This window comes from Akebia trifoliata, unplaced genomic scaffold (assembly GCF_017979445.1).
Source record: "Akebia trifoliata isolate Shusen 1 unplaced genomic scaffold, ASM1797944v1 Contig00279, whole genome shotgun sequence".
Classification (NCBI taxonomy): Eukaryota; Viridiplantae; Streptophyta; class Magnoliopsida; order Ranunculales; family Lardizabalaceae; genus Akebia; species Akebia trifoliata.
The window spans coordinates 36186-49627 of record NW_028236927.1 but is presented as its reverse complement, the minus strand read 5'-3'; the positions used below and the strand labels follow the sequence as shown (position 1 = coordinate 49627).

At 36.8% G+C, this 13442-nt stretch overlaps 2 protein-coding genes across 2 annotated transcripts; one reads left to right on the top strand and one right to left on the bottom strand.

The window, feature by feature from the left end:
* Positions 1–3886: 3886 nt before the first annotated feature.
* On the bottom strand, positions 3887–5691 carry LOC147381749 (uncharacterized; the record flags this gene model as incomplete). The annotated part of the gene is made up of 5 exons (XM_086430018.1): positions 5471–5691; positions 5080–5356; positions 4756–4963; positions 4149–4267; positions 3887–4054 (listed from the first exon to the last, which is right to left on the bottom strand). Coding segments are annotated over exons 1-5 (993 nt in total), but the record flags the coding sequence as incomplete, so codon positions are not given.
* A 4309-nt stretch (positions 5692–10000) lies between these two features.
* On the top strand, positions 10001–13140 carry LOC147381748 (receptor protein kinase-like protein ZAR1). The gene is made up of 2 exons (XM_086430019.1): positions 10001–11677; positions 12307–13140. The coding sequence occupies exons 1-2, from the start codon at positions 10201–10203 to the stop codon at positions 12963–12965; spliced, it is 2136 nt and encodes a 711-aa protein (XP_086286145.1). The 5' UTR covers positions 10001–10200; the 3' UTR covers positions 12966–13140.
* The last annotated feature ends 302 nt before the right edge of the window (positions 13141–13442 follow it).

Sequence of the window (13442 nt, the reverse complement as noted above, 5' to 3'; positions counted from 1 at the left end):
CCAAGTATGATAGTGGCATAGCTAAAATATATAGAATCGAATTCTTAAACTATTGAACCTAATTTTCAATTTATCATTCTAAACCTTTCCTTAATCCTTTATTGAAAACTCTTGATATTTCCAATGGTTTTCTACATATGTAACAAAAAATTTATTGATTTTTCTTTCTCAAACCAATGATTTTCAAGTTCTTCAACTTCTTTGATAAATTATTTTAAACAATTGAGTTTCATCTCCAATTGTCATTTTCAATCTCATATTAATCATTTTTTAAAAATCCTAGATTTTTCCATCCAAATTCTTAATCTTTTACTTCAAAAATCCCATCTTTTGCATGAAGCTTGAAAGGAAGAAGTAAATAGAATCTTAAGGTTCAAGAGAACATTATAGTTTTATTAATGAATATTGAAGTAAATGGAATCTTAAAGTTGAATAGTAGGGTACCTGATGTTTCATTTTACAGATGAATCATTTGAACCTACTTGACAAATCTACCAGGTCTTTACTATTTTAGGTTTTTAAACATTGTTAAGATGATTACTTAGAACTTAATTGAAAAATAATTGGACCTGTGATGATAAGCTAATCAATCAATTCTAGATATATCGAGTATTCAAGTAATTAGGTACCCATTGACATTCTTTGTCCATAGAGCATAAAATGTGTTGGACCTATATCAAACCCATAGATACGAGGTCTTGATCTGACTTTTGGTTTGATCATGATCTATACTTGAATCAATCTATCCTAATTTGAATACTACTATTAAGTGTGCCATACAACTCAAATCTGAGTTACATATGTTCAACCTAGATCAAATCTGGTTTAAGTAAATGCATCCAAGACTCAAAGAAGGATCCAATTACTAATGCAAATGGTTTTACTAGTTCTTACTTATAACTCTTCAGAATCAATTTTAATTTTTGCAGTGTAGGTGGTATTTTTAGATAAATTTACATATCTTTATTTTCCTTTATAATTTATTTATAAGATTTTCAATTTTCTAATTGTTTCACATGATGTTATGATTATATCAGTCTAAAATATAGAGTCATGATAATTTGACACTCTTTTTTCATAAACTCCATCATAGAACCGTAAATCCTTTGCTTAGGGATAATAAGAAAAATATTTATGGTTATATAATTATCAGGTCAGCAAACATAAGGGGGGCGTATAAAAAAAGTGTGTTATATTATCATTAGTCTAATATATTTTATATCTACTCTAAATCTCAGGTACATAATTTTTCATACATACTAATCTTTTGTTGGTATACATATCATGGCCTATCTGATAAAACATCGCATATGTTAAGTTGGGGAAAGTGTTGCCATTAATTCCGTACATTGGCTCTTAAGTCAAAATTTCACGGGATTCACCGATCAATAATTCTATGGGTTTGGAATCTAAAAGTTGGCTGCCTTTAAATTGTACGATCCAAACGAGCTGTTGTTTTTCCTTTTCTCTTACTAGAATTAGGGAGAAATGTTAAGACGTCAATTATTGGCCTTTATTATTTTTTTTTTTTTTAATAAGTGAAATCCTTTTCTTACTATCATAGAGAGGTTTTGAGCCTTATTAATAAGGGTCGTTTTGTTCAAATTGATTATCACATTAGAAATTCAATCCCACAGCCCTTTAAGTTTTACCGAAAATTCAATTCTAAAAATAATAATAAAAAATTTGAACTCAGATTCAAGATTTTGAAAATGGACGATTATCGAACTTGCACATAACTCACAATCTTAAAAATAAAATTCAATGATAAAATATATATTTTAAAATTCATAGATTTTGATCCTCTGCAATTCGTAAGCCTCAGATCATGTTATTTGGATGCTAAGAGGTGAGTCCAAGGACCCTTAGTAAGGGTGAAATGCTTAATAATTTAGTAAGGTTAGTAGACTTTTAATTTTTATTGTTTTTTCATTCACGAAATTTCTTTACACACGTGTCAATCACACTACAATCTAAAAAAAAAAAATTATTTTCAACAGTATGACAAAACCACAAAGAGGGATAAGAAAGTGGTTTTTAAGAGGCTAAATGGCGGTTTTGCTAAAAGGGAAAGAAAGTAATAGAATCGTGACAATCGGACAATCGATTTACTTGACATTACTTGATCGAAACCATAAATCTTCTTCCCTCGAGATACAAAATTGCATTCTTTTTATGGGAAATCGTAAGCTGTATCTCGAGGAGAGCACATCTACAGTTACCGAGCCTATTACGACAGGTAACTCGAATGAGTTGCCACGTGTCTAAGTCAGATTATCAGCTATCAAAAGTAGTAATATTTTATATTATTATCAGCTGTAAAGTAAAGAAAGGTGTCTGTACATCTTTTGCTTTTTTTATGGTGTGTGGGTTCAAGAGGAATGAAGTGTTCACGCTCGCCAGTCTTCCAGAGTGTAGGGGGTTTATTTATATTTATTTCTTTAAGAAGGGTCTGTAAAAGAGGAAAAGTTATAATTATTGTATTTAAAAGGTGGGGTTGGCCAGTCTGACAAACGGCTACTTCGATAGTCACATGTCAATTTATCGAATGTTTCTCATATGCTTTATATCTCGTGAGAAAACCAAGTCACATGCACCCATGTTTTTTATGAATCAATTATTTGGATCGGTTCGGAGGCCACGAGTCCGATTTGATGAGTCCAACTCGTTGGAATCCATTTGGACCTTAAAGAAATCTAGAAATAGATGTTACCATTCCAAATTATATCTTAATAATAGCCACATTTAAAATCATACAAAATTTTTACATGTATAAAAGGAAACATCAAAATTTTAATTTATATTATTTACTCAAATTATTGATCCATAATGGTAGAGTCAATTGGTCTTTTTTTTTTTTTTTTTTGATAAACCTATTTTTAATGAGTTTAGTAACTTGGTCTTGGCAGGATTTGAACCTAGTTCTTTGGTATCATCACCCAAAGACTTTTTTTTCTAATGAGTTTTAAAATTGTGGGTGCAAATGCTTAATGAGCTAGATAGTGTAACTCTAAAGAGATTTTTCATGAAATCTCAGCCATTGAATATGTGTTGATCTTGTGGTTCTTTGGTCCATATAACCCTATCTCATATATATAATTTGCCCATGTTGGTCTGGCACATGCATCCTCTTTTTGTAGTTAAGAGGTAAAAAATAAAAGACGATAAAGTTAGAGGAATATTGTTAGAAAAAAGGGAAAAAAATAATAGAGATAATAAAATTGAAGGGTATTATTAAAAAATGGGTAAAAAGAAAAGTAAAGTTAGAGGAATATTGTTTTTTTTTTTTTTTTTTTTTTAATAATTAAGGGGGGGGAGGGGTGGGGGGTTAGGTAGACCTCCAACCAGAAAACAGAAGGCCCTTACATTCTTTCATAGACGTACCCACAGGCATCCTTACATATGATGGCCTTGAGATTAGTAGGGAGGCTTAAAGGATCCAACCTAATACTACCAGGGGCAGTAAGGTAACTAGCTAAGAAATCAACAGCTTGATTTGTCTTTCTAAAATAGAAGGAAAAGTCAATTTTGTGGAACAATAAGGCTTTAGTTTTGATGGCTTTGACCAGCTTCTCTTCTTTCCAAGGGATCTTGTTTAGGCCATTTATGCAGTCGAGGTTATTTTTGAATTCTCACTAACATTCAGGGATCTAATGTGAAAGGTTTTTGCCATGTCCAAAACTTTAAGAATCACTTAATGCTCATAGTATAGAACTGGTTCCCCATGGGTGATTTCTGCCAATGCTCTTATTGTTCTTCCTTAGTCATCTTTTATTATAACTCCTTCTCCCCCCCTCCCCCCCATTGCCTCTGAGGGAGCCATCAGTGTTAAGCACACATTCACCCTAAATAGGTTGATCCATTTGCATCTCACGGTGTTCTTTACCTCGAAATTGGAGTTGATGTTCCATGAGTTCATAAACTCTCTGTTTGCAGCGTTGTCCTTGATGGTTGTGTCCATGCTTCTAGTTTTAAGGATGACATCTCTAACGATGAAGTTTTCCAATAGATTTGAAGGAAGGAAACTATTCTTGAAGATTCTTTTTATATCATTCTAGCCATATGTGGTGTATGAATGCATTAAAAGCAAGCTTTTTAACGAGTGAGCGTAGGGAGTTCCCTTTGATGTAGTTACTCAGCCATTCTACCTCAGAATCCCAATCGCTGTTTAAATGGTTGATGTTGCTTCTCTTTAACAATATTTGCCACAACCCGAAGGCATAGTCACACCCAAGGAATAGGTGGTTTTCATTTTTCAGGGGTATTCCTGCAGAAGTAACATTTCGAGTGTTGGGTAATTCCCATGACCATTAGTTTGTCCTAGGTTTTAAGACCCTTGTTCAATCCAAGCCATGAGGTTATGTCTCTTAATGTTGTTAAGGAACCAAACTAACTTGTGTCAAGTGACTTGTGGGTTGGGTTGTTGCAAGGCTTTGTAAGCAAATTTCAACGTGAATGCACATTTTGAATCTGGTTTCCATATCACTTTGTCTTCTTCGGTGCTATTTAGCTCTAAGGTTCAAATGTTGTCCCATATGGGCCCCAAAGTGGCAGTCAAATGCATAGGGAGAATCCATGAGTCTTGGCAAACCAAATAACTCACTTTTGTTTCCCCGTGAAGTCTTAACTCTATATTGGTCTCTTGTTGCCTATCATGCATCAGGATCCCTACAACGCTTCAAAGATCATGCCATATGTAGGTTTTGTTGCCATCCCCTATTCTATGCCAGATCAAATTTTTAATAGCTTTCCTACTTTGAAGCACTTTCCTCCACATCCATGAAGCTTCAGTGGGAAGGGGAATAGTCCAGAAATGCCTTCCCTTGATCATATTTCTTTGAATCCAGCTAACCCGTAGGCTTTCCTTGTTTGATGCAATATCCCTGATTTGCCTAGTTATATCAGCTTTGTGGTCATGGATGCTTAGACCTCCTTCCCTCTTGTCCCTTACTACCTTTTCCAACTGATACAATGCATTTTGTTTCCCATATTAGGCCTTACCCATAGGAATCTGGAACATAGTCTTTCTAGCTCTTTTAAGACCTTCTTTTGCAATATGAGCACATTAGTCCAGAATACCTGCATGTTACTAAGGACAGACTTAATTAGTTCAATTCGACCAGCCATCGACAGGAATCTTGCCTTCCAAGTATTGATTTTCTTGGAGAGTTTGGTAATTAGAGGTTGGCAGTCAGATAGCTTTAACCTTGTTGAAGTAAGAGGAATTCCAAGGTATCTGACGGGAAGGTGTCCTTTAGTTATTTGGAGCTCCATGGTTATCTTCATTTTTTCTCTGTTCTTGATACCTGAGCAATACACATTGCTTTTGTTCACATTCATCTTGAGCCCAGAGGATCTGCCGAACCAAGTCAAAGTTTCATTCATAGCTTCAACCGATGAGAGGTTGCATTTGAAGAAAATCGTTAGGTCATCTGCAAATATAAGGTCATTGATCTTGAGTTCCTTTCACCTTGCCATTAACTCGAGCTTCCCCTTGTTAGTAAGGTCCATCAGTCTGACGAAGAGAAATTCCATCACAATAACAAATAGGTAAGGGGATAATGGGTCTCCTTGGTGAATCCCTCTTCTTCCAGGGAAGTAACCTTTGAGGCTACCATTGATCGAGATAGAGTACATGGGTGAGGACAAGCAACCCCAAATCCATGCAATGAAGTTCTCAGGAAATTTCATTTTCTTCAAGCAATAAATGATTACCTCCCAAGAGATTGAGTCATAGGCTTTCCTCAGATTAATTTTAGCAACACACTTGGGGCTCTTCTATCTCTATGGAAGTTCCTAACAAGCTCGTGGGAGAGCATGATGTTATCTCTAATCGATCTTCCTTTGATGAAAGTTGATTGGTAGAGGCCGATCAGGACGTCGAGGGTGTCTTTAATTCTATTTGCAAGGATCTTAGATATGCATTTATAGATAATGTTGCAGCAAGCTATTGGTCTGAACTAATCAACAGATATAGGCCTGTCTATTTTGGGCACAGGGGTAATGGTCGTGGCATTAACTTTTTTGACCAGCTTCCCCTTTGAAAGTAGAATTGAATGGCATTGATTATGTCTTTGATGATTATGTTCCAAGCTTTTTGGTAGAAGTATGTTGTAAACCCATCAAGGCCAGGGGCCTTATCTCCATCCATAGAGAAGATGGCTTCTTTAATTTCATTCTCCTCAACCGGGTGCCTATGCATGTTAGTTGAGGAGGCATTTAACTTCTTGAGTTGGATATATTGGTCTTGAATCTCAGTGAGATAGTAGATTCCAAAGAGTTTGTTGTAGTAGCTGAGGAATTCTTGTTCCAACTCTTCTTCCTTGTTGAGCCAAGCAATATTATTGTCCTGAATTAAAGATTTCTTGTTTCGAGCTCTTCTAGCTAACAAGAATTTGTGGAGGAAGGGGGTGTTTGAATCTCCAAGTTTAAGCCAATTAATCCTGGATTTATGTCAGATGCATGCTTTATCTCTCTTGGCCACCTCTTGATATCGAAAGACAATGTTCCTCTCCTCATTTGGAAGCTCCTTGTTTAGGGGTTGTTCTTGGATGGCTTGATGAATTCTTTCTAGTTGCTTATAGGTGATCTTTAAGATCTTTTTATCCTCGTTAAAGTGTTGGGAACTCCAAGCTTTGAGGACTGCCTTAAGCCTCTTAAGTTTCAACACAACGTTATACATCGGGTTACCTCTCATGGGCACTTCCCCACTGGCCTTGACAACTTCTTGGAACTTCTCATCTTCAGTCCAAAAGTTAAAGAATTTGAACAGCTTTAGTTTATTGTTGTTGTCATTGCTCATTTTAACAGACATTGGGTTGTGGTCAGATATTCTTGAAGGGTGAAATTCAGCTTCAGAGTTATTGAAGGATTCGATCCAATTTATGTTAGTTAATACCCAAGGGGTCTTCCTCTTTCTCGAACTAGCCCTCTTCTGCCTCTGCTCCAAGAAGGTCGTAGGCTGATGCCATCAAAACTTGTCCATTTTTGGCCGAAGTCTCCTGGGGAAGGTTCATCTTTTGTTTCCACCAGGTCTATTTCAAAGTCTTCTCTAACCTGCTTGTATCCCCTCTGGTTCTAGATGCTCGATTCTTCTATCAATTTTTCCATTGAGGCTCTCAAACCTTTTAGAGGACTTTCATCAAACACTTTCCGTCCTCATTTAAATCTGAAGTCTTTTTTTTAGGAAAGAGTTTCAAATCCAGCTTATGCGTCCCACCTCTTCCAGATTCTGAATTCCCCTAATTGGAACAATCTCTAGAACTATTCACGTCTCTCTATTTCGTAGTTCACTTCCTATTTTTAGTTCAAACCAGAAAATAGAATAGAGAGAACATTACTGCTAGCTTCTTTATTGTTGGTTCTAGGCTCGCTGTTAGCTTACTGTTAGGTGTTTGAGACCATATTCATTATCTTGTTCAAGCATTTAATTCTTTTACAAGTCGTTGAAGTATTAATACCACCACTTGACTTACCTATCGATCGACCTACTTCAGATCCACAATTGTGGCTCCCCCCACAATTTGTATTATTTTTTTTTCCAAAAATGAGCTTCAGAGAGGAATATAGTTGGAAAAGAAAGAGAAGATGAAAGTTATTGTCTTTCATCTTCTATCTCCTTTTCAAGAATATCCCTCCAACTTTACCGTATTTCCACTATTACCTATTTTTTCCATAATATTCATCAAACTTTATTACCTTTCCACTTCTAAGCCTTGACCTCAAAGAGGATGTTTGTGCTGATAGGCATGACTAAACTCTAATAAACTTTATTACCTTTCCACTTCTAAGCCTTGACCTCAAAGAGGATGTTTGTGCTGATAGGCATGACTAAACTCTAATATATATATATGGTCCCGTTCAGAACCAAACATTTTGGCCAACATTTTAGCCAACCATTTTTGTCTTACATGGGTTAGAAGTTTTGGAATGGGCTGATTTTTGGTGAGGATGATCTCTATAGTGAGGAGATCATCCTCACCAAAAATCAGCCCATTCCAAAACTTCTAGCCCCATGTATACAAGTTGAAAAATCGTGGACCGTCCATTTTTTGTAAATCATTTTTGATGGGGTTAGAAGTTTTGGAATGGGCTGATTTTTAGTGATGATGATCTTCTCACCATAGTGATCATCCTTACCAAAAATCAGCCAATTCCAAAACTTCTAACCCATGTTTTGAAAAATGTTTTGCCAAAATGTTTGGTGCCGAACATTTCCCATAAATATATATATATATGGTCACATTTGGCACCCTATATTTTACCCTATGTTTGACATATGTGTTTTGTCTCACATGGGTTAGAAGTTTTGGAATGGGCTAATTTTTTATGAGGATGATCTCTCACTTATCAAAAGTGATTTATAAAAAAAAAAAGGACAACCAACAATTATTCAACTTGTAAACATGGGGTTAGAAGTTTCGGAATGGGATGATTTTTGGTAAGAATGATCTCCTCATCATAAAGATTATCCTCATAAAAAATCAGTTCATTCCAAAACTTCTAACTCATGTAAGACAAAATATGTAGGATGTCGAACATTTCCCATATATATGTATGGGAAATATTCAAGAGCCAACTATTTGGACCACATGTTTGGTCCTAGATAGGTTTGAATATAGATCATCCTCACCAAACATCAACCCATTCTAAAATTTCTAACCCGATGTTTACAAGTTGAAGAATCGTGTATTTTCCATTTTTCTAAATCACTTTTGATGGGATTAGAAGTTTTAGAATGGATTGATTTATGGTGTAGATGATCTCCTCACAATAGAGATCATTATCACCAAAATTAACCCGTTCTGAGACTTCTAACCCATGTAGAACAAAACTCGTAAGCCCTTGAACATGGAAAGAGTTCTTAGATTTTAAGATCTAACGGTGCAAATTGATTGCCAAGGTAACTTATATATTTTTCAATAATTACATAGACCCTTCCCCCAATTAAAACAACATCAATAGCTTTCTCTCTATCATTTAAGCTTCTATCTAGAATCCTAACCCACCTCTCTAACTCTTTCTCTTTCTCAATCTCTTTTGATCATCTAACACTAACCCTCCTCCAATGAGATTCAATCTCCATCATAGCCTCCATCATTATCATAATCATCGAGCTTCAATCTTCATTGCATTGTCTTGTACCATCCCTTCATTAATGGAGAGCTTTGAGCTTTTCGCACACACATACAGGAAAAAAGGGAAAAATTGAGAGAGAGAGAGAGAGAGATGCTTATCAAATTTGTCATGATCATCATTAGAGTCATTGTGGAGATGTTGAGTCGTAGGAGGAGAGGGTTAGGGAAGACATAAGTGAATTTAAATAAGATTAGATGAAACAGCTGGGAGGAGTTTATAATTTTTAAAGTTTAAAATGGCAATCAATTTGCAGCATTAGATCGTAGTCATAGTTTTTAAACTCGTCCGAGACCGAGACGTATTGCCTGAGTTAACTCGATATCAGAGCTGAACGAGACCAACTCACAAAGTCATTTGACCAAGTTTTATGTCTCACAATGTAATTTTTTGAGTTATCTCACGAGATGTCTCAAACATATTGGAAAACTCGTCCGAGATGACTCGGTATCGGAGCTGAACGAGACGAGACGCGATACCGAATTTAAAAACTATGATTGTAGTAGATTTAATGTTGCAACAAATTGGTTGCCTTCGTTGGCTCTCACCATTGGTTGCTAATCCCTTTCCTGTATATATTGGTTGAAGCACAAGGGCAAAACAAGCTAAATCTGTGAGAGAGAGTTGTTTACTGCATGTGAGGTGCAACTAGTAACCAATTGGAATAAACTAGAGATTTTTAAAATCATAAGAATGTGTTTTACTAAAGTTGGGCTGCAACCGGCTACTTGTGATCTGCAAGTAGTTGGTTCCAATGTGTTTTTACAAAATATCGCGAGAAAATAGGAATTGGGGAACATAAAGGATTTTAACGGTGATATATGGATTCTCTAGTCAACCTAATTTCCCCTATAAATCTCATTCTCCAAGGCTCTCTGAAACTCCAAAGCTTTACCTTCTTCTTCACCTCTTCCTCTCGATCAGTCTCTCTTATTCTTCTTTGATTCAAGGTCTAGTCACATACATAAACATCTCTGGAGAGAAAGTAAGCCCTGTAAAACCCATTTCTCTGCTCTGGACTAGCTCCAACGGTCACTTTTTTTTTTTTAGTTGAAGTTTTTAGTGATGGGTTTCTCTCTGGTTTGGTTAATTTTTCTTCTCTGCAACTCATGTATTCTTGTGGGTTCCTTGAATGATGAAGGATTGGCTCTTTTATCATTCAAAAAAGCTATAAGTGAAGACCCAGAAGGGTCTCTGAAAAACTGGAACTCTTCAGATGAAACTCCTTGTTCATGGAATGGGATTACATGCAGAGAAGGAAAAGTTTCTTCTCTTAGTATCCCAAAGAAGAAACTTATTGGGTTTCTTCCTTCAGCTCTTGGGTCTCTCTCTGCTCTTAGACATATTAATCTAAGGAACAACAAGTTCAATGGGAGCTTAGATGTTGAGCTCTTCAAAGCTCATGGATTACAAAGTTTAGTCCTTTATGAAAATTCCTTATCTGGGTCTATCCCTATTGAGATTGGTAATCTTAAATACCTCCAGACTTTGGATTTATCCCAGAATTCGATCAATGGTTCAATACCCACATCGCTAATCCAATGCAAGAGATTAAAATCTCTTGTTCTCAGTCGAAACAATCTCACTGGTTCTCTACCAATTCAGTTTGGTTCTGATTTGGTTTCTCTAGAAAAGCTTGACCTTTCCTTCAATCTATTAAACGGTTCGATTCCTAGTGACATGGGCAATCTATCGAGCTTGCAAGGAACGATAGATCTATCCCATAATCGCTTCTCTGGTTCAATACCAGCGAGCCTGGGAAAACTTCCTGAGAAGGTATATATTGATCTCAGTTATAACGATCTAAGTGGGCCGATACCCCAAAATGGTGCTCTAGAGAATAGGGGACCGACCGCATTTATCGGGAATTCAGGGCTTTGCGGCCCTCCATTGAAGAACCCGTGTCATCCTTTGGACACTCCATCCTCACTTCCTTTTATACCGAGTAATAACACATCCATGACCGCGGCTAATGGGAATAAGAGTGGAAAAGGAAAAGGAAAAGGTCTGAGTAAGGGTGCTGTGATCGCTATCGTTGTAGGGGATGTTGTCGGTATTTTCGTCGTTGGGTTGTTGTTCTCTTATTGTTATGGGAGGATGTGTGCGTGTAGAGATGTTAAAGATGAGGATGATAGTAATTATGAGAAGGGGGGGAGAAGAGGGAAGAAGGAATATCTGTGTTTTAGAAAAGATGAGTCGGAGACTCTATCAGACAATGTCAAGCATTATGATCTTGTACCGTTAGATACAGAGTTGGGTTTTGATCTTGATGAGCTTCTTAAGGCATCTGCCTTTGTTCTTGGTAAGAGTGGAATTGGGATCGTGTACAAAGTTGTTCTGGAAAAGGGACAAACATTAGCCGTGAGAAGATTGGGTGAAGATGGATCTCAAAGGTTTAAGGAGTTTCAGACTGAAGTAGAAGCGATCGGAAAGATTAAGCATCCAAACATTGTAACTTTGAGAGCCTATTACTGGTCCATTGACGAGAAGTTGCTCATCTATGATTACGTACCTAATGGTAACCTCTCGACAGCACTTCATGGTATGTTTCTCCTACCCCCATTTTCCCAAAATTCAATTTTCTTTCTTGCTTGGCTTACTGTTGATTTAATTGTCTTCTATTTTATTTATCAAAAAAAACTTATTTTTTTGTTGTTATCATGGTTTTAAAATTCGGTTTCGTGGCTCGTCTCGTCAGACCTGATACCAAGTCGTCTCAGACAAGTTATCCGATACATTTGAGACGATGCGTTTGAGACATCTCATTCAAAAAATCAAAAGATTGAAAGTGTGGTATTAATCTCGGTCAAAAAGGTGACTTGTGCGTTTCTATCGTTCAGTCTTGATACCGAGTTAAAGCGGATGATACGTCTTATAGTCTTGGACGAGTTTTGAAACCATGGTTGTCATACATGTCTTGAATTTAGTTGACAATTATACCCAAATCGGGTATTTTAGGTTTCAAGGTATGTATAGTGTAATGCTTCTCATCTTAGGGTTACAAAAGAGCGAGATCAAAAGTTGAAACTAGGATTCCTGGGTTTGGGACATTTGAGTGAGGTATTGGGAGAATATGAGCTGTAATTTCTTTCTTGACGTAGTGTATCGGTCTCATCTCTTCTTCTTTGTGCATTTTATATTTTAGGGCTGATTGTTTCCTCTTGTTATCAGGGAAAGCTGGAATGGTATCCTTCGTGCCTCTAATTTGGTCTGTTCGATTGAGAATAATGAAAGGAATAGCCAAGGGCATGACTTATTTGCATGAATTCAGTCCCAAAAAGTACGTTCATGGAGATTTAAAGCCAAACAATATACTTCTTGGAGAGAACATGGAACCCCAAATCTCTGATTTTGGCCTTGGACGCCTTGCCAATATCGGTGGTGGATCCCCAACACTCCAGTCTAATCAAATGGCATCCCAAAAACAACATCACAACGCACCATCTGATGTTTTAATGGTTAGTTCGACCATGAATCCAAGTTCTTGTTATCATGCTCCCAAAGCCCTGAAAGTCGTAAAGCCTTCACAGAAGTGGGATGTGTACTCATTTGGGGTGATTTTACTAGAAATGATCTCTGGAAGATCACCCGTGGTCCAAGTTGGCACAACAGAAATGGATCTTGTTCAATGGATTCAGTACTGCATTGAAGAAAAGCAGCCACTTGGCGATGTCTTAGATCCATTCTTAGCTCGGGAGCCAGACAAGGAAGAAGAGATCGTTGCTGTGTTGAAAATCGCATTAGCTTGTGTTCAGACCAGCCCTGAGAGAAGACCTTCAATGAGGCACATATCTGATACTTTGAACAGATTGGCTGGTGCCACGGCTTGATAGATGCTCACCCTTGGTGACCAGAGCGCAGAGTGGGTTCGGGGTATCCAAGAGCGTCTAATTCCAAAATGCCCTCAAGTTGAGAATGCCTCCAAAGCATGTCAATAAGTTGAGAATATTTATGTATATACATGCACACCTCCTTCTTTAAAATACTACTGGTAAATTTAATTAAGGAAGTATAACTTATAAATTGTACAATAACATGATCCTTGAATTTAAACTTTCAATTTCATAAAGAAAGTATATTTCAAAACATATTTCAGACTATAATTGTTCAAATAGTGAATTACAAAAAATGTGAAGATCAATCAATTCAAGCACGGCCTTTTGCCACGTGCAATCTTCTGAAGAAGGAAGGAGACCCAATACGGCTTTTTGGAGCATAGTTTGCAATGGGAGCTCGCTTGAACATTTCAATAACTATGAAGAAGTATGCAGTTAATGCAGAATAGAGAAGAATAAAAGGAAACAATA